Here is a 21,750-nt window from a genome sequence, read left to right as displayed (position 1 = left end):
AAAAAAAAAAAAAAAAAAAAAAAAAAAAAAAAAAAAAAAAACACATCATAGTAAAACCAATACCTTCTCAGCTTCGCATCGAAGCTAAAATAAAAATTAATAACATTTTATGTTATATAGAGTAAACACAGATATGTATAGAGTGATTGATTAACTATGCCTAAAAAATTTTGGCATAGTGAGGCATAGTTAATCAATCACTCTGTATAGCAGCCTATAGACAATTTTTGCTGCAACCTAGTTCACCACTGACTGGTAGAATATTAAAAAAATATGTATATGTTATCTAAGTAGGAAAAATTTATTCGCTAATAGCTGTTTAATTATTTAAATAAAATTATTCAAGTAATTTTTCTGTAGATTCTCTCCAATTGACAGTAAATCTTTTACCAAGATTATAATCATTTAACAAATCCATTACTTTATCAGATATAAAAACTTCATTTGTTGGTGCTGGAAACTCGTTATATGGTTTCCATTCTCCATCCTCTAAAACAACTGGTTGTGACATAAATATTCCAAATGGCAAGTTGAACGTACCTAACAATATAAAATATAATTTACTGTCTATAAATTTAAAAAATACTATGACGAATCTAGACCATCAGAAAAAATTGCTGCGCATAGAGATTTATTACTCTTATTTCCAAACCATTCTGATATAATAGTGACTGTTGCACGAATTTCAGGTAATATTTTCAATGAACAGTCATTACACTTTTTTAATTCCTAAACAATTTTTATAATTTTTTTTTAATTTTCTAATGAAAATAAAATTTAATAAAATATATAGTATAATTTTATATACACAGTGATTGAAGTGAAGGGTGATATGTAGGAGTGGCTCCTATAATTTTTTTAATTTACATTTTTTATCCCTTCTTTTATTTTGCCCGAAATAATACATTCCCCTTAATATAGTAGAATGTACAATAAGCTTATTGTTTTTATACTAATAAAAATAAATTATAATTTTGTAATTTTAAAATTATATTTGTTCAATTACCTAAAATTAATTTACAATATTATGGTAGGTTTTATAATTTGTTTTAATTATAGTGTTCTATTTGAAATAAGATAATTAAAATTGACCCACATTATTATATTTTTTACAACTATTATTTTATTAACCAAAAATAATAATGGAGTACAATGAAACTAGAGGCTTCCCTCCACTCTGACCACTATCTATATAATTGTAATTATAGTGTAAGTTGAAAATATTTTTGCTTTAAAATTTAATAAAATTATTATAAAAAAGTGTTTTTTTTTATAATAATTTGTTATAATAACTAGTCGTAATAATGATCATTTATTATAATATACAAACACAGGACAGATAAAGTAGTTGAATAACAAAATATATAAAATTGTAACTTAGTATGGGGTTTTAAATATGAACTACGAATTTAATACTTTGATTCATGATCTTAACTAACAAAAACTAAGATTTTATCGTATTAGCTAATATAAGATACTAAATTGATGATCTCATACTGATCCATAATTCACATATTTATAAAAAAACAGGTGATAAGAATATTTAGCGCTAAATATAATTAAAACATTTATTTATAATTAGTGGTTCATTAAGTTTATTGAGTATCACACATTATACATATAGTCTTTCACAAATATGAATTGCGTGTAAGTTGTTTAATTTTTTTTAAATTATTAGATATACGAATAAGAGTTCACTGGAGTTTATGTAAAATATAAAATATGTCCTGTAGAACTTAGAGAGCAGTTAAAACAAAGAAAATCTTTAATTCAATTTAATGTGCTTTTTTAGGAAAAACTTAAAACTATTTCATTAAAAGTAATGTATAGATCAGGCATTCCACCGTCATTATTAGAAAATATTATTTGGCAAACATTTTTTAAAGCTATTTGTCCAAGTTTTTATATTCCAATTGATGATATTTACTTATCAAAATACAAAATTTATTTTACTTTATTATTTATTATACTTAACAAAATAATGTACAAGGTGATGCAGAAATATCTTCTGACATTCAAGATTCCTCAATATCATTTTGTAGTAATGATGACTAGGAATCTTTAATATCAGAAAGTAAATTAGTATTTAAATATTCTATAAGTTTAGAATTAGGAACAGTCTGGCTAAAATTAATTTGTTTTTATTTATATTTTGAATTATTATTCTTATAAATTGTAATAACATAATATTTTTTTATTTGAAATGTTTGCAGATGTGTCACATCATTAGTTTTGGGCTGACGTATCGGACTCGTTGCAGAATCTATCATTGGTTTAATAGTTATAGCTTTGTGATTGTAACTATGCTGTAAGGTTGGCATGTTTACAGTTTGTTTTTATATCGACTGATAACTGATAACGTCGATATTGATTATCTGTTGTTATTTTTGTTGTTGAAAACAACGGTTAGTTTGTTATTTTCGTTTGATACTTGTTTTTGTTTATAGCATTGGTATTTAGCTCTTCTTTTTCTACACCAGTAATTTTCTGATATGTTAAATATATATAGAGTGTTCAGTAAGTAAGGAAATGGATTTCTAGTGTTCTTATTGTTTATAAAAATTGATCTGTTTCCTTATTTACTGAACATTCTGTATAACATTAATGTGAAAAAAAACTTTATTTAAAAGGAAGAGCTAATAGCCTTCCTGTTGCTTTGCTATTTTCAACAACAACCAAAAAAAAAAAAAATGCCAAAAACAATAGGTAATCAATATCGACGTTATTAGTTATCTATTGATATAAAAACAAACATGTCAAGCCTACAGTATAGTTACAATTACAAAACCTGTAATTATAGAACCAATGGTAGATTATGCAACGAGTCCGAAACGTCAGCCCAAAACTGAAGACGTGGATACATCTCTACACATTTCATATAATATAACTATCTATAAAAGCTTTAACATATTCATAATATTTATTTTATTAGAGCAATTTTTTTTTTTAATAGAAGTTATTACATAAGTTATGTAATTTTAAACAAAACATCAAATTTATTTTATAATAGATAATTAATAAATTATAAATAATTATTTTATCTGGTAATATTTTTTCACTCTATGACAATAGCTCACATATATTTAAAATTTATATTAGAGATAATTAATAATAAAAAGAACTTAATTAAAAATTTTCAACTTTTCAGAAATTTCTCAAAACTTTTTTTGATTAATTTTCGGAAATTTTTAACACTAAGTAACAAAAATTAAAATAATAATAACACAATAAAATTTATTTTTGTTATGTTATATTAAAAGGAGAATAATTTTTTTGATGAGCTATACATACTTCATTTGAGTCATAAGTAAATTGTATAGAATTCATGATACTTCCCAAAAATTTATGTGTTTTATAATATTCAAATTTCGATTGTGGTTTGTTTTTCGGGTTTAAATTGCTTTGTACATCTGTGTGATACATTATATGGTTATAATCAATATACTTACTGTACCCAATAAAACCCCAAACAGGAGGACAATGCAACTCTGAAATTGGTATATTAGTCGCCTAGTTGAAAAAAATAAAATAAACATTCAGTCAAATTGTGCATAGTAAGGTCACAGAGTAGGGTAATTTAGGGGATTTAGAGGCAAAAGGGAGGTAAGGGACATTGTCTATTTTAAAGAAAAAGTAAAATAGGCGTTAATACATTTAAAATAGCATGGGCTTTTATAAAATAAAGCTTATTAAAATGGTCCCCATCATTAACCAACCTAAGGTTAAAGAGGTCTCGATATAGATTGGGACCCCCTGTAAACATAAGTAAGCTCACTTAAGTAAAAGGGACCCACGGTTATATTGAAACATAATGTAAGTTTAGGTCTACATATGCATGCGCAACATTGTTTAAATACTGCGCAAGTTAATGGAAGGGAAGAAAGGCATTGCTAAAGGTATATTTAAAATGGCGGGTTGTTTCTCGCGTAAGCATCACGTATACAAACTTGTAGTCTAGTGGTAGGGGTAATGGTATTCTGGCTTTCTTCAAATCAGTAGGTATAATGGAGAACCTTACCAATATTTACTTCTGTATAGCGGAGAGGGTTAATGAGATCTTAGTGTAATAACTGAGCCGCCCTATGTTGTGTACGTCATTACCGTTTTTCAAAAAAACATACGTTGTAATAATATCCTTCGTTCTAATTTGCAGTACGTTAAAGTTAAATAACGGCCACTGCCGCCGCCGTTCTTAACTATTCATAGATCGACCTTACTGTTATGCTCTTATGCATGTGTGTGTATAACAAAGTAGGAATAGTATAGGACCTATACTATAGGTTAAACAGCGACCATCACACAATGATTGTTTCATATAACAAATTTAAAAACTGTTATGTTAAATGTTATGATATATAACACATACTTTTTACCTCCTTTTTGACGCTAAATCACTTAAATTATATAGCATAGAGAGTTTCATGCAAAAAATTTGCCTAAAAATATTTTTAATTAACTATTGTTAATCTTATTTAGGGGTGCTATTTTTAAAAAATCGGGGACACTAAACTTATCCTCTACTGTTTAACTTAAAGTTTCGGCGCTAATAATTGAAAAAAAAATGAGGTAAAATATTATAAATATGAAAAACAGTGATTTTTTACTCAAGAATAGAATTTTTTCATTAGAAGTAATTTATCAATCTATATCATATCAATCATATTAAACATACTTAAAATTAAAGTTTATGTTACATATTACATGTTATATGTTACAAGTAAAAAAAAATTTATTCTAAAAATTATTTTTTTTTTTAATGGCAGCCATAGTTTTAAAACATGCTATTTTCGTATTAAAATTCTCGGTTTTATATTTTTAACTTTATAATTTGTGACCTCTTTCATTCAATATCGTTTTTTTTATACTTATTATTTACTCTTATACCGAGAGGTTAAAAAATTAAAATACGCTAAAATAATTTGAACTTTTTCAACATAACTATTGAAAATGCTTAAGAAAACTTGTATTTTTTAATACGATATATGATATAGATTTAATGCCATTCAATACAATTTACTATAATATAGATTGTGACCTGACAAAATTTTGAAATCGCAAAATACCGTTATTTCGTAACAGTATTAGATGTGGTAAAGTTGAGGACACAAGATCCTACACTCATATGATTTAAAAATGTATAGCTTAAAATAATATGTAAAATATTATTTGTCTAATTTTCCGGCTCAAATTATTTTTTAAATAGAAACTGAAATCTAATAAAGGATAGTTTTTATAGAGGATAAATTTAGTATTTAAGCTATAAGACCTAGCAGCACCTTTTTTATTTTGCTGAAAAAAATTATTCAATATTTTACGCCACTATTAGAGTGACTAGTACCCGTGAAATACTTGACAGTGTCTCCATTCCAAAGTGAGCTGTTACTCCTACAAAATTATACAAGTATACTTTTTCAGAATGTTCAGCTAATACGTTTAGATTGAAACATAATAAATCCATTCCCATTAGTAAAATTTTGCACATTTTTGGACAATGTAAATTTAATATACAAGATAAAAACATCATATCATCATAATTTCGCTTAGTCCAGGATTTAAAGCTTTCTTTTTCTTTTCTATTTCAAAATATGAAAAAAAAATTTATTTTAAAAATTTATTCAATTTATTTATCGTTTAACATACAAAAGTACTGTAATGTACTTTTGTATCGTTAAAAGTAAGGCTAGGAACCGAAATACTTTTAGTTTTTCGAAAAAATGTTCCTAACTAATATGTTAATTGACCTATAACAAGAATTTTAAGAATTTGTAAGATTATTAATTCTCTCTCTCTCTTCATGGCTTTTGTGGATATCGAAAAAGAATTTAATAATATGATTTGGACTTAATGTTTAACATGATAACAAGAATGGGAATAAAGTACGCAGATGGAAAATTGCTGTATAAATGATATAAAGATGAGGTAGCTGTTGTAAAATTCAAGTAAAGTAGAAGAAGAAAAAATAAATAAAGGAGTTAGACAAGGATGCATGCTATTTCCAATCATATTCAACGCATATATTAAAGAAGTAATAGATAAGATAAAAGAATATACTAATCTAGGGATAAAGATCAACGACCAGAAAATAAGCATGTTACGCTTCGCCGATGACATAGCCATGTCATGTTGCTGAAAATAAGGAATATTTAGATTAACTGATTAAAACTATAAATGAAATATTCATTAGAGATTTGTATATGAAAATAAACGTACAAAAATCAAAAAAACTCGTCTATGGAAGAGAGAATAAAACCAAAGTACAGATAAAACTACGAGGAAATCAAGCTGTAAAACAAGTAGATGAATTTGCATACCTGGCGAGCACAATCAGCAATGATGGGAGAAATAGGAGTGAAACAATAAAACGCATCCGTCAAGATAAAATAGTCTTTAACAACAAGAAAAATCTACTTGCATCAAGAAACATTAGCCTAAAAAAAAGAAATAATTTATTGAAAACATATGTATGGAGTGTAGTCCTTTATGGATGTGAAATCTGGACAATATCAATACAAGAACAAAAAAAGTTAAAATCGTTTGGAATGTGGTGCTATAGAAGAATGTTAAGAATAAGTTGTGTGGAAAGAGTAACCAATGTAGAGGTACTGGAAAGAATAACAGAAGGAAAGTTATTATTAAATAATATAATAAGAAAACCAAATTAATAGATAGGCCACATAATGCGTCACGAAGGATTTCTAAAACTAATTATAGAAGGACCAAGGATGCAACTCATATGTAGAAATAAAAAGGAAAGCGAATAACAGAAAAGAATAGAAGATGGACCAATCCACGAATTGAAAACGTAGAGAAAGAGCGTAAGGTTGGTAATTGTGGAAATCAAAATAATTATGAACAGTAGTTTCTTAAAATAATTTTCTACAAGGAGACATTTGAAAAAATTTGGGGTAGTTCATATTACATAAAAAAAATTAAACTTTTTATTATGATTTGTTTAATTGTGTTTGTCTGTTACTATTATAGTAAACAGTGGTATTTTTTTATTTTTTTTAAATTCTTATAAAAATTTAAACCTCTTGATGCTGCCCATTACGATCAGTAAATCACAGTTTATTAATCCTTCTTCAATACTATTAACGACTATGATTCCATTGTGACCTCGTATATTACCTTCAATATTCCTTAGTTCCATTTTTATTTTCATCAAATCTATAAAAATCAAATTAAATTAATTGATATTTTGTTTCAATTTTATGGAAAACTGTAAATTTTTATAATCTAATAAAAGCTTTATCTTAAGTCTAATTTTTGAATGGTAGAGCGATGTAATCATGATGCGTACACTAGGTTTCTCAATTATTTACTTATATAACTTCAGAAAAACAATTTTTGTTTTTCAGAAAATTTTCATTAAACGAAAATATACTATAATGATACAAATATATATTTATATAATATTTTGAAATGTTAATATTACGTTACAATTAAAATATTAATCGCATTAAATTTTTGGTTTATTTTAAAAATGTATGTTTTTAGTCTAAAATAAATGAATTACCACTATACTTTTTTATATCCTTATTATGTAAATGTACTACGATTCCACCTTTTGTTTGTATCGATTTAAGTTGCAAAAGTTCAGAAGTTAAAAAACTAGTTGATGGATACGTTGCACCAGTTATACATACTCTGGTCGGTTGATACAGTTTTTCTTGATTTTGTTGTGCCGATTTAAAAGTAATTCTCTAAAAATAAGATAAATCTTATTCTTTAATCACTATATTGATTTAGATGACATTTAAAATCTATCTGGTATTTTTAAATCAGATATTATTACCTTACTCCTAGATATATCATCATATATGAAAAAGTAACTTTATAAATTTATGTAAAGGTGTATTTTCAACAAAATTTCGGATTGGGATGAGGAAAAATTAAAAATTAGTAACACTAAGGGTGTAACTAAGAGAGAAGAATATAAATTTAGTTTCGTAAAAAAAATAAATATTTATTTTAACTGAAGAGAGTAGTACAAATCTTTTTTTATGAATAATTAGCCCCCTTTGAATAGCAATATAAGTTATGTATGATATTTTTATTTTTCTCGGCAAGATGTTTATTCTGAAATTCTTGAATTGCAGTAGTTTTTTTTTTTATAAAGTAACCATTGAAATTGAAATTATAATATTCTTCAAAAAAAACATTTTTATTGGATTGTTGTTATGGATTGATTACATTTTTTTATGCTATTAGTTCTGAGTAGACTATAATCTAAAAGACCATTAATTTTCCTCTGAATTTATGGATAAACATATGTGTATGAAATTGCAATATTTTAAATATATTAAGTTTTATTTAAAGATGTCCATTGCAAACTCAAGAGTAGTTTATTTATTATAAATGCTAGAGCTAAAATATTTTATTGAACTAAAAGACGTTAAAAAAAGGAACTAGTCCCATTTACTAATATTGGATAATTAAAATATTATATTTTGAATCTATATATAATTAACACGTTTTTTTGAGGGAAATGTAGAAGGCGACATAAATGATGTGTGAAATAGATTTATTAGTTGTGTTAAGAATATTGCAAAGGAGATGGTTGGTGTGAGTAAGAGTAGAATAACAGGAAACAAGGAATCCTGGAAGTGGGATGAAAACGTTCAAAAAATCATAGAAAATAAGAATAAACAATTCAAAGTATGACAGAAAAGCAAAAGGAGGGAAGATTGGATGGAGTATAAACGCTTGTGCAAAGAAGCCAAGTGTGCAGTAAGTAAGGCGAAGTTAAAGAGGTATGATGAGTTGTATGATAGGCTAGGAACAAAGGAAGGCGAGAAAGAAATCTATAGATTTAAAAAAGTAAGAGACAGAAGTACTAAAGATTATCATTATATAAAGATTAGGGAAAAGAAGAAAAAGCTGTGTATGGTATTAAGAGATTTGGAGAATTTGTACGATAGAGTACCGAGAGAAATTTTAAAGTTGGCATTAATGTAATAAAGGATATATATGATGGCACTTGTATCAGGGTAAAAAATGTAGGAAGTGTAACAGAAGGTTTTAGGGTAAGAGAAGGAGTGCACCAAGGTTTTGCTTTAAGTCCTTACTTACTTTCTATAGCGATGTATAAAATTACTAGAGAAATACAAGTAGTGGTGCCGAGGTGCATGTTGTTTGCTGACGATATAGTATAGTTAATAAGAGAAAATTGGGAGGAAATTAATCAAAAGCTAGAGGTGTGGAGTTCAGCTTTTGAAGAAAAAAGTTTAAGAATAAGTAAGAGTAAGACAAAATATATACAGTACGAAACAAAAGAGAACACCGGGTAGGCGAAATGAGGAGTTCTGTGACAATAAACGAGGAAGTAATAGAAGATGTTGAAAGTTTTAAGTATATAGTATCAGTAGTGCAAAAGTACGGTGGTATTGACGAAGATGTAAGTCACAGGATTAAGTGTGATTGGTTGAAGTGAAAAAAAGCGTTTGTTGTGTTATGCGATAAAATAATTAAAAGATAAAAATCTAAAAGATAAAATCTATAAGTCTAGAGTACAGCTATGATGTATGGTTCAGAGTATTGGGCGGATGATAATAGAATAGAGTAGAGAATGAGTGTAGCAAAAATGAGGATGCTTAGATGAATAAGTGGAGTGACTAGAGAGAATAGGATAAGTAATAAACATATAAAAGGGAGTTTATCTGTAGCGTTAATTATAAGTAAGATGAGAGAAAATACACTTAGATGGTTTAGTCATGTTATGAGAAGAGAAGAATCGGAAGCCGTAAGAAGAGTTGTAGAAATTAATGTTGAAGGAAGAAGAAGTAGATGAAGTCTAAAAAAAGAGATGGAGAAATGTTATTGAATGCAATATAATGAAAGCTGATGTGAGTGTAGAAGATGTGTTAGATCGTGTCAAATGGAAGTTTAGGATAAGAGGTGGCCGACCTCAAGTAGTTGGGATTATGGCGAGGAAGAAGAAGACGTTTTTTTTGAGGGAAGTGGTTATATAAACTAGTATGTATTAGAACTACATATATAAATATTTGGGATTAACTTTCTAAACAATGTGTAAAATGTAAATCAATGTTAACAAAGAGTTAGGCCATTAAAACTACCTTGTAATCTTATACTAAATATAAAATATTGAATTGTAGTATATTTTTCATTAATTAAGGATTACAAAAATGTTGATGTCTACTTAGTTCAGATAATTATAATCTTCTACCCTCTGAAGAATTTTTTTGCGATTACCACTGCATGAGTTTTTTTCTAATTTATAATGTTATTACCTCGACATTATCCAAGGCAATTTGTTTTTTTAAATGACTTTTTATTCGCGTGTCCACATTATAATACTCATTAAGAATCTCAAAAAAATTACTGATTCCACCAATTGGAGTACATGGCCCTGTGATATTACCAAAACGTCTCCAAATGAAAGGATTTTCATAACTTATTACCCATTTTTGTTTCAAACAAAAGTTATTCAACCAATCCTAAATTAAAACATAAAAAAACACGAGATATTTAATATTTATTACAATAAATTTAATATTATAACAAATAGCAAAATTTCATTTTATCATCTTTTTTTTAAATTTTTTTATTTATAAAGTATTCCTAACATCTCGTCATCTAGACTTATAGTTAACAAAGTAAATTTTATGACATTTAGAAACTAACTAACATAAATATATACAAGGTCATTAAGAAATGATAATATTTACACTATTCTATGATTAATCTAATTACAAGTATCATCATTTTAAAATTTGTTATTGAATTTTTAATTTTTTTATTATTTGAACTCATGAAATAAAATTAAAAATGAACTAATAAAATGATCATATAATTTTTTTTTAGGAGTGGGTTGCATTTCTAACTTTTTTAAATCTCTTGTCCAGCTTTTTTTAACTTTGGTGCCACTGTCACAAAACATTATTAATTTAAATTAGTGTAGCACTAAAAAATTGAGCTGCTTTTTTATAAAAATGAAATATTAACATGTTTCATTATTTTAAACGAAGATATATTTCTTACAAATTCAGGAAAATATCATTATTTGACTAGGAGTAATCTTATCTAAGATTAGTTGTAACACCACCAATGTACATATTTTGACAAATTATACTTTATTAACGAAAAAACCAAGTCGATCATAGTTGTATACAAAATAATTGTAAATATCATAATAAATATTCTTAATATCAAAATATTTCTTATATTTGATTACCTGATATTCTTCTTTAAGTTTCACAACTACTTTGTATGAAAAAAATGGTAATGTGTTTTTTAACTTTTCAGCAACCAGTTTAGCGTGACCAAAATCAACGGAATTTGGTATGCCAGCGATTAAATAAATGACCATTTTATCTTTTAATAAATATAAATGGTTTAATATATTTAAACTTTTTATATTTTGTTAAATGAACAGTATTAATATTTCCTTGACAACAAATATCAATAAGTAATGACTAATTAAAAAAGAAACCATTTTTAATCATGACAGTTATTTGCAGGCCAAATATAAATATATAGACAAAATTTTATACTTTATTAATTATTTAAATATTTAAACATTTAAAAAAAACCTCCTCGATCTTCCCTATATTTTAAAGAAAGTATTTAAATTTTATATGTACAGAGTAACTCTTTTAATACTTGCTACTCGATTTCTCTTAAAATAATAATGTTGAAAAAAATTATCTTTGATAATTTTAGTCTCATATATTTTGATTTATTATAAATTATAGTAATGAATTATTTCATTATATCTAAAATTGTTATTAAATCGCAAAATATGTACTAAATATTTATAACAACGCTGTTTCCCCGAAACTTCCTATCTAATTAGTTTACCCAATAAAAGTTAAATAAACCAATTAAAATATTTCTTATAAAATATCTTTAGACTTATCACTTTTCCTCTTAGAAAACGGTTAATCTTCTTATTTTTCCTCGCCTTAATCCCAAATACTTGGGATCCCAATTAACCTTAGAGAACAGCTAATAATCTAGTTTAATTCAGAGAAGAAGATTTTTTAAAAAATATTCCTCTGCATCTACTTATATCACGACATCATTCTCTGAATAAAATGAATAATTTTATTATTATAATTATATTAAAAAAAATTCCTTTTCATAAGGGAAGACCGCAGTGATGGAGTCCCTAATTTTTATTGAAGTTATACAATGAATTCAATCTGCTAGAAATAAAAATCACACGAATTTTGAACTATTTCCTATAATATAATCAAATAAAATGCAAAAGTTATTGACACCAGCCATAATTTCATATCTCGTACTTTAAGCTTGTAATACTTATGTATTACTGACCAGCAATCGTACATCATAATTATTGATAGGTATAAAAGGTAATTTCAGCTAATTTAAAATTTTAAAATCGTTTTTCACGACTTAATGGAAGCAAAATATTCAAAATAAATTTAATTTTGTATTCAACGTAAGTTAGAGTAATAGAGCTTTTATGGAAATCAGTAACCTCGGTTACAGTGGAATCTTCTTGTACAGTATTTTAAAATAAAAAAATTGCTTAGTTGTACATTTCTTAAAAAGCAATAACGGTGTAAAAGTGAAATCATTAAATTTAAATTAAATATTTTTTGGCAGGGGAGTGTAGTCGAAAATCCACCACCACCGGAAAACGTACAAATTAAAAAAAAAAATTGTCTAAGAATATTTTTAATAAGTTATAAAGGCTTAAAGTTATATTGTAACAAAAAAGTAGCCCTCATTTTTTTAAATATTTTATAATAATGATTAACTCTAAGACTTTCGAAGATAATTCATAAGATGCAATTAACAAATCACTCTGTATAGCTTATACACTTTAAACATGTTCAGGTATAATAAATTATGTAATCCCCTGTGAGTTGGGACCAGAATACACTCACGGTAGTCCATGCCCTTCGTAAAATTTGATCTATCAATAGCCAGCAGCATTGTTAGTATAAAATATATATTTATTTACACTTAAATAGAATTTATGCATAAAAGGTAGCTGCTTAAAAACAAAAATTTAATATAAGTATGAAGAAAAATGTTGCCCAATGCTATGTATATAGTGTACTACTACATAGCTGTGAAACATTGACCATCAACGGACAAGACAAGAAGAATTCGGAAGCCATGGAAATGTTGCAGAGAAGATTGTTGAAAATCAGCTGGATAGAAATGTAACATAAAAGTATTAAAAGTAAGAAGTGGTCACCTACTGAGACTTAATAAGGTAGAGACTGACTAAGGATAGCATGAATAGAAGAAATTATAAGACAAGCTGACTGTAATCGATACGTAGACATGAAAACATTTACTTTTAACAGTGAAAATGGAGAACAAGATTACCAACGACAAGGCAAGGCTTTTAGTAGAGAAGAAGATAAGAGGAACAGTATGTATATATATATATATATATATATATTTTAATTTATTAAAACACTAATAAACATTTAAAACGATTGAAAAATGATAAATTTATGCAAAATGTATTAAGCAAAAACACTTAAGCAAATAAATTTACAAATATAACACTACTTATCACATGGCAAATAATAAAAAATATAATAGATTGTAAAAGTACAGAAAAATACTTGAGCAGTTTTTATTATTGAGTGTTTTATTAGACAAAGAATGATTTTAACAAAATTTATATTTTTATTGCACATTAATTTAATGCTAGGGTTACACTTTCATAATTTACAGTGCAATTTTATCAAGTATATGCTAAATTTTTTTAATCATAATAACCAATATTTAACTGAAATTAGTGAAAACATAAAAAAATATGATGTGCATAGTTTAAGAACATATGGAAACGCAATAAAAACTCATAGCGAAATCGTATTAATAATGTTAGATGTGTTAAGGGAAGTTGATAAAAATGTTTACTCGAAAGAATTAATGTCACTCAATTTATACTTAAATAATGTTTCTGAATATGTAGATTTTTATGCTAAAAATGACGACGGAATATTTGATTTTTCAGATCGAACTTCAAGTATATTAGAAGGATACACGATGATTCATGATTTTTTTATAGATAATTTTAAGTTGATAATATCTAGTCAGTGTGAAAAGGTAATAAATGACGAAATATTTATTTATTGTCCAGATTACAACGAATTAAGAGAATATACTCCTGAAAATTTTCAATATGTTGCTAATAAACTTAAAAACCGACTGTTACAAACTAATAAAGAACAAAATGATACCGATGATAATGTAAAAAGTTTAAAACACAGTAAAGTGTATTATTATTTTTATAAAGCTATTCTAAGATCTGAATATTGGGATTTTTTACCAAAAAATTCACTATTTTATGACTTCATGATGAGTAATTGCAAAATTTCCGAAAAAAATCTAATGATAAGTTCTCGGCTTGAACAATATTCAATTTTAAAAAACGGAGAGAATATAAATGGTTTGGATATGATTCGATTTGCACCACTCATTATAAAATGTCCTGATAAAAGTTATTTGACTCTTTATGACGTATTTAGATTCGTCAAATATACATTTTATAGAAAAGATATACAAGTATTTCATTCACTAATAATGGCATCAACATTTCGTCCTATTGCATTACTCGTAAGAATCTTTATAAAAATTCTTAGTGGATCAATGTACGTTTATAATTTTAATAGCGTAGAAGAAGAATCTTTAAAATTCTATGAAAATGTTATTTCTGTTGGTAAAATAATAATTGCTTGTTTTCAAAATTTTGTCGATTTAAATCTCTTTGGTGGAGGTCCAACTCATGTTTTTCTTACATTTTTATCAAAAACTTCTGAGTGTCTTTATCATTTTATTAATAATAATAATACAGAACTCATTTTATCAACCGCTAATTTGATGAACTCATTAAAATTATTTTTGAATAATCTCAAAATTTACGTATATGATCTACCTAAGTACTTTACAAAAGATATCGTCAATAATCTCTTTAATGAATTGGTTATGAAGCTGAAACAAACTGAAGAACTAGTATCAGAATTAAAAAATCATTTTAAATGTTTTCAAGTCATCAAAAAAACTTTCAAAATTGAGCCCATACTAGATTTAAAATTGACGTATATTTTTAGTGCGTATGTTACAGGTATGTTTTATTATTAATTATTTTAAAACTCAGTGTAAAAATTTTCAGGAAATTAAAATTTTTGGGCAAAAAAATTATTAAAAAATATTATGTCATTTCTGAAACAAAAAATGTCTATTTTATAATAATATTTTAAAATAATTACTAGCTCAATATTATTTTTCAATATCAGATATTAATAACCTTTAAATAATAATAATTATAAATATTATTTAATGATAAATTTAATTAAAATGTAATCGATAATGGTTAATTTATTATATTTTAATACCTTTTTGACAATACTATTAGTATATAAGTATTCTTTTAGTGATTAAATTATATTCAAGTAGTTTTATACAAAGTGATCTATTAAAAATATTACACCCATTTTGTTGATAAATAACGATTTTTTTTATAAAAATATATAGCTGAAATTTTAATTAACTTTTATGAACTATTGTAAATATCTAGTTTATTGTAAGAAAAAATTAATCATAAGTATAATTTTCGAAAGTTAAATGGGAACATATAATTTTTTTAGTATTATATGGATGGATAATGATATAAATCAAATGTTGACAGGTGTATAACTACTAATGTATTAATACTTTTTGAGCTATTATAATCTTTAGACAAAGTGGAGAGTGGTGTACAACCTATAATAATTGAAAATAATAGAAAATAGAATACTATTATATTTTTATACTTTTAAAGATATTGCGTGAGTCATAGTTAATCAATCACCTTGTATTCCACGCTTAAATATTATAATTTACAAAAAAATTCACCTTAATGTTTTTTTCATTACATTAACTTTTCAAAAAAGTTTTCAAAGTATATCCGTTTTGTAGTTATCATTTAAAATATCCATATTAAAAAAAAAATTAGTTTTAATTTCTGAAACGCTATTATATTGTACATATTATTATTTTAGAAATTTTACTTTGTATCTTCTTTAAAATGTATTATACCAAAATAAAAACTATCATCTTTTATTTTTAGATGAATTATGTCAAAATGAAGGTATTTACACATTATATAATAAATTCAACAATCTTAATGTCAATCAAATCGACGATGTCAATGAAAAAAGTTCAGCCAATGATTATGAAAATAGAAACAAGAATATTACAAGGCATCAAAATCATCCTGAGAAATATATACAGAATTATGATTTATTCAATTTAAACAATTGTAATCTATTTTTTAAATACTTGACTGATTACATATTGTTCATATAAATTAATTAAATTTTTATATTTATAAATGCATTTTTAGATTATTATTACATTTAAAATATATTATAAATTATTCATTGAAAATATATAGAGTATAATTTTATTGAGTACACTTCACAATATAAATGCCATTTTTTTAATGTATAAGGTTATTCCTCATTTATCGTTCCTAATTTTTCATCTTTATTACTGTAAAAGTATGTTATTTTTTTGTAACAACCAATGAATATATATATATATTTATATGGTTTCATTTCACTGGATATAAATGTACAATGAAGATATTTTAATTTTAATGACGTATTATTTTGAAGATACATATATTAAATGTATTAGTAAACGTAAAAGGAATAACTTGCAATTTTTAATATTATATTATGGAATTGTGAAAACATTTCATTTAAACAAATTTTCGAAAATATTTCAAGAACCACTAATTCTGTGCGAAGGTTGGCATAGTGGATTTTCGTTCGTTTTGAATAACTATCCAAAGATTTGGGAATGTTTTGATTCATTGAATAATCAGTTGCACAGTGGAGTAGTGGGACGCAGTGTGGACGTGGCTTAGTTGGGACAAGTATAGATGTATCTGTCAGTCTCAAATTCTTTGCTAAAAGAAGAAATACAAAGATACGTCTGAAAGGATTTTGTCAAGATTATGATTTTTGGAACATTTTAGATTTTTTTAAAAGGATAGCTTAAAATTTACAACTGCAGTACTAATTAATTTTTTTGAAATAATGTTTTTCTTTTAAGTTTTATAAAGTTACAATATTTTACTTTTGTAATTAATTATTATGACAGATTATTATTAAGACTGATAACAACTTTTTTTATTATAAAAGTTATTTTAAATAGAAAATTATTACACTTTGCGTGTTTATTACATGATTCATTCCAAGTGAAATCATCTAATATGCGGTTATAGTTCAGAAATGTTTGAAATTTTTATCATAGACTTCTTGAAGGTCATTGAAAACAAAAATATTTTTTTTTTTTACCAGACATCGCATTTTTTATAATTAAAAATATGAAAAAACAAGAAAATATAATTTTAACAACACTTCTGGAGTTTCAAAATTTAAAAATTAACGTATCATGGAAAATTCTAAACCCATTTTTGTGTGCTTTATCTCAAATCTGCAATTACATTTTTTCTATCATCTTTTTTTTTGAGATCATTATTACTAAGTAAAAAACAAGTATTTACATATATAGCTTGTTATCAAATCATTATTGATTTTGATTTTTAATATGTTAAAATAATCTGTGCAAAGTGTCATTTTTAACCTATTTTTTTAAAGTTGATTTCTATGAGAGTTCATAATAAAAAAAGTTTAAACTTTTTACCATACATTTTTTTCTAGCTCAATTTGGAAGTTTGAAATTGACATAATTGGACAATTTTATGAAAGTTATAAAAATGATATTTTTAAGGTTAAAATGAAATCAAAAAATTACTATTTTTAGTAAACATATTTGGAAAGCTCAATATTCCATTAAAATCACTATTTTTTTACATTTTTATTGTAATAAAACATTTCAATAGAAATCATATATTTCTCTTACATCAATTATATATATTTATAATTGATATAAGAACAATATATTGTTTTTCAACGGCGTAAAGTTTTGAGTTAGGTTTAAATAAATACATTTTTTTTATTGAACTACCAAAAAAAAAATTTTTGAAAAAAAGAAGTATTTGAAATTTGAAGTCCTTACTCTTCTTACAGCTTCCGATTCTTCTCTTCTCATAACATGACTAAACCATCTAAGTGTATTTTCTCTCATCTTACTTATAATTAACGCTACAGATAAACTCCCTTTTATATGTTTATTACTTATCCTATTCTCTCTAGTCACTCCACTTATTCATCTAAGCATCCTCATTTTTGCTACACTCATTCTCTACTCTATTCTATTATCATCCGCCCAATACTCTGAACCATACATCATAGCTGTACTCTAGACTTATAGATTTTATCTTTTAGATTTTTATCTTTTAATTATTTTATCGCATAACACAACAAACGCTTTTTTTCACTTCAACCAATCACACTTAATCCTGTGACTTACATCTTCGTCAATACCACCGTACTTTTGCACTACTGATACTATATACTTAAAACTTTCAACATCTTCTATTACTTCCTCGTTTATTGTCACAGAACTCCTCATTTCGCCTACCCGGTGTTCTCTTTTGTTTCGTACTGTATATATTTTGTCTTACTCTTACTTATTCTTAAACTTTTTTCTTCAAAAGCTGAACTCCACACCTCTAGCTTTTGATTAATTTCCTCCCAATTTTCTCTTATTAACTATACTATATCGTCAGCAAACAACATGCACCTCGGCACCACTACTTGTATTTCTCTAGTAATTTTATACATCGCTATAGAAAGTAAGTAAGGACTTAAAGCAAAACCTTGGTGCACTCCTTCTCTTACCCTAAAACCTTCTGTTACACTTCCTACATTTTTTACCCTGATACAAGTGCCATCATATATATCCTTTATTACATTAATGCCAACTTTAAAATTTCTCTCGGTACTCTATCGTACAAATTCTCCAAATCTCTTAATACCATACACAGCTTTTTCTTCTTTTCCCTAATCTTTATATAATGATAATCTTTAGTACTTCTGTCTCTTACTTTTTTAAATCTATAGATTTCTTTCTCGCCTTCCTTTGTTCCTAGCCTATCATACAACTCATCATACCTCTTTAACTTCGCCTTACTTACTGCACACTTGGCTTCTTTGCACAAGCGTTTATACTCCATCCAATCTTCCCTCCTTTTGCTTTTCTGTCATACTTTGAATTGTTTATTCTTATTTTCTATGATTTTTTGAACGTTTTCATCCCGCTTCCAGGATTCCTTGTTTCCTGTTATTCTACTCTTACTCTCACCAACCATCTTCTTTGCAATATTCTTAACACAACTAGTAAATCTATTTCACACATCATTCATGTCTCCTTCGACATTTCCCTCTAATGTCACTTTTGGATACTTCTCATTCAGTAATTTTTTAAAGTACTCTTTCCACCTTTTTTACGCGTCATCATCACTTGATAGTACTCTATTATCAACACTTTTTATACACCTTACATAGTGATAATCTTTAGACCTTATTTCTTTTACTTTTGTAAGCCTGTAGACCTCTTTTCCATCTTCCTTTGTTCTTATCCTACCATACAACTCATTATAACTATTAAATTTCACCTTATTTTGACTACAGCAATGAAGTTATATATTTATGGTCAGGGACCAATCACTGGTGGCGTGCAAGAGCATAAGAACTTTAAGCCAAGGGTGCAATATACAAATAATAAGAATAACGGCGTAACAATGGCTGAACAATTTATTATTCAAGCGACGGCTCTTGCTAAAATAAATTTATGACACATAAAACGAATGACTCAACGAATTGACCCAACGGCGATAAACTGTACACGGATGATAATTGGCACGGAGGTCATTGATTGTCGTGCTGGGTGGGCAAGGGGATGAGAAAAGATAGAGAGCTAAAGATCAGCTATTACACGATATAATATAATCAACGGTATTTGGGACAACTGGTCCACTAGGTCTTTGCTAAAGGGGATCTCTACCAAACAAAAAGTAATTAGAAAACATTAAAATTAAGTTACGCAAAATATTATTACAATGTTGAACATTTCAAATTTATTTAAGACAACAATTTTTATTTACGATGGTCTCTATTGATCAAAACAATTATCATAAAAATGTAATCATATTATATTTAGTTAATAAATTTATCAATAAGATATATTGGAAAACAATGATTATTAATTATTTATAAAATTTTTCTTCACAGTTTAATATATTAAAATTAATATTATTCAAGACTATTTATTAAACCAAATTTTCACAATACATGATGTTTTTTATATTATTTTAATACAAAAATAAAAATAACCATATATATTTTTAAGCTATACTAGGCTAAATATTTATGCAGGTGTTTAGTTTATTATAAATCACTCCATTTTTACAAATACAATAATAGTAGATATAAAATGTTTGAGCTGTATACCCTGCAAAACAGACCTGGCCGTTTTTCTTCTTTTAATAGTTGGATGATGTCATAGTCGTGGGTATGGACAGCAGTCAAAGATTGATGTTAATCGTTCCTATATAGCGTTGCGCTATACATATTATGTTTAACTACATTGGTTTATGTATACTATACATATACTATGGTTGGGTTTTGTTAGATTTACATACTGTATAGTATATCTTGGTATATTCACAGTATACCGAGGTTTATGGAACATCATGTAGTATACCTTGTTATTTAAAGCTAGTACAGTAGGTATGATAGGTATGAGGGTTAAGAGATAAACAATTAAGTAGTGAAGAAAAGGACTATTATATGGGGATATGTTTTTCGTATTTTGCTGGCCACCACATAAAAATATATGATTTTTCTGAATGAAAGACGGATTATTAGTTGAGTAAAATTATTAATGCAGTATCAGTTATACGTCTTAAAAATGTTTTCTTGTTATAAGTATAAAAAAGTGTAAGTTGATATATAAGAGGAAATACATTAGTAGAGTAGTAACACAATTATATTATTATAGACCTCGTCAAGTATAATGAAACAAAGTACGAAAATCGGTGATTTATAACGTCGGCAGTCGAGTTAATAAATGAGGACGATATCGGTCATGTTATGGATATTTCATGTGCAAAATTATTAGAAGAACTGGAAAACTACGCTAGTAAGGATAGTAATTTCTTGTTTTCTAGTATAGACAATCTTTTACTATGTTTTACAAATATCAGCATTTGGGTCGATCTTCTTACATTGATTTGCCATATGATATTAAAAACAGAAATGCAGTAATAAACCTTCAAAATGTTGATAAACAATGTTTTAAATGGGCTTTATTGGTAATAAACATATTTTAAGACAGAACTATAAGTCTATAGAAAACTCTTTCGATTTCGCCAGTTTAGCATTTCCAACACTAATTTCACACTTAAAAACTTTCAAAAAAAATAATCCGCATACTTCAGTTAATGTTTTTGGACTAACATTGAAAGATAAACATAATAAACCTGAACATTTAGTTTATATGGTGAAAATGTGTTCTGAAGAACGTAAAGACCATATCGATTTGTTAATTGTATCAAATGATGCGATTGACAGTCATTTCATTTATATCACTGATTGGTGTAAAAACAAATGACAAAGAAAACGGCAAAAAGGATTTTTTTTAACGGTGTTTCACGGGCTTTATTAAAATACCTAAAGTATAAACTACATGGTCACAGGGCACTAGAAGAACAAAAATAATTGCGGTAAAAACAAACGGTTTTTACTTGTAATGCCTGAAGAGGGGACTAAATTAAAGTTCGAGTCATGAGGCAAAACACAAATACATCGATTTGCAATTTATGTTGATTTTGATAGCTTGTTA

General features: G+C 26.2%; 2 protein-coding genes across 2 annotated transcripts; one reads left to right on the top strand and one right to left on the bottom strand.

Annotated features, from left to right (window-relative positions):
• Positions 1 to 337: 337 nt before the first annotated feature.
• Positions 338 to 11,329, bottom strand: LOC126908253 (uncharacterized). Its single transcript, XM_050690166.1, has 8 exons — positions 11,195 to 11,329; positions 10,251 to 10,457; positions 7,517 to 7,703; positions 7,032 to 7,167; positions 5,339 to 5,573; positions 3,292 to 3,510; positions 603 to 708; positions 338 to 540 (listed from the first exon to the last, which is right to left on the bottom strand). The coding sequence occupies exons 1-8, from the start codon at positions 11,327 to 11,329 to the stop codon at positions 338 to 340; spliced, it is 1,428 nt and encodes a 475-aa protein (XP_050546123.1).
• Positions 11,330 to 13,584: 2,255 nt separating this feature from the next.
• LOC126907667 (uncharacterized) lies at positions 13,585 to 16,361 on the top strand. Its single transcript, XM_050689107.1, has 2 exons — positions 13,585 to 15,076; positions 16,061 to 16,361. Exons 1-2 carry the CDS (start codon positions 13,612 to 13,614, stop codon positions 16,297 to 16,299), a joined length of 1,704 nt encoding a protein of 567 aa, XP_050545064.1. The 5' UTR covers positions 13,585 to 13,611; the 3' UTR covers positions 16,300 to 16,361.
• The last annotated feature ends 5,389 nt before the right edge of the window (positions 16,362 to 21,750 follow it).

This window comes from Daktulosphaira vitifoliae, unplaced genomic scaffold (genome assembly GCF_025091365.1).
Source record: "Daktulosphaira vitifoliae isolate Bord-2020 unplaced genomic scaffold, ASM2509136v1 Scaffold_5, whole genome shotgun sequence".
In the NCBI taxonomy this organism is placed as follows: Eukaryota; Metazoa; Arthropoda; class Insecta; order Hemiptera; family Phylloxeridae; genus Daktulosphaira; species Daktulosphaira vitifoliae.
Note: the sequence above shows the minus strand (reverse complement) of the source record. Positions and strands in the feature narration are given on the sequence as shown.

What these genes read in the sequence shown, in the direction of transcription:
- LOC126908253 (XM_050690166.1), bottom strand. Translation starts at nt 11,329, where the DNA reads ATGGTCATTTATTTAATCGCTGGCATACCAAATTCCGTTGATTTTGGT. An exon ending in AACTTAAAGAAGAATATCAG is followed by an intron (nt 10,458 to 11,194) that starts GTAATCAAATAT and finishes GTTTTAATTTAG; the next exon opens with GATTGGTTGAATAACTTTTG. An exon ending in CGCAGCAATTTTTTCTGATG is followed by an intron (nt 541 to 602) that starts GTCTAGATTCGT and finishes TTATATTGTTAG; the next exon opens with GTACGTTCAACTTGCCATTT.
- LOC126907667 (XM_050689107.1), top strand. Translation starts at nt 13,612, where the DNA reads ATGATTTTAACAAAATTTATATTTTTATTGCACATTAATTTAATGCTA. An exon ending in TTTTAGTGCGTATGTTACAG is followed by an intron (nt 15,077 to 16,060) that starts GTATGTTTTATT and finishes TTTTATTTTTAG; the next exon opens with ATGAATTATGTCAAAATGAA.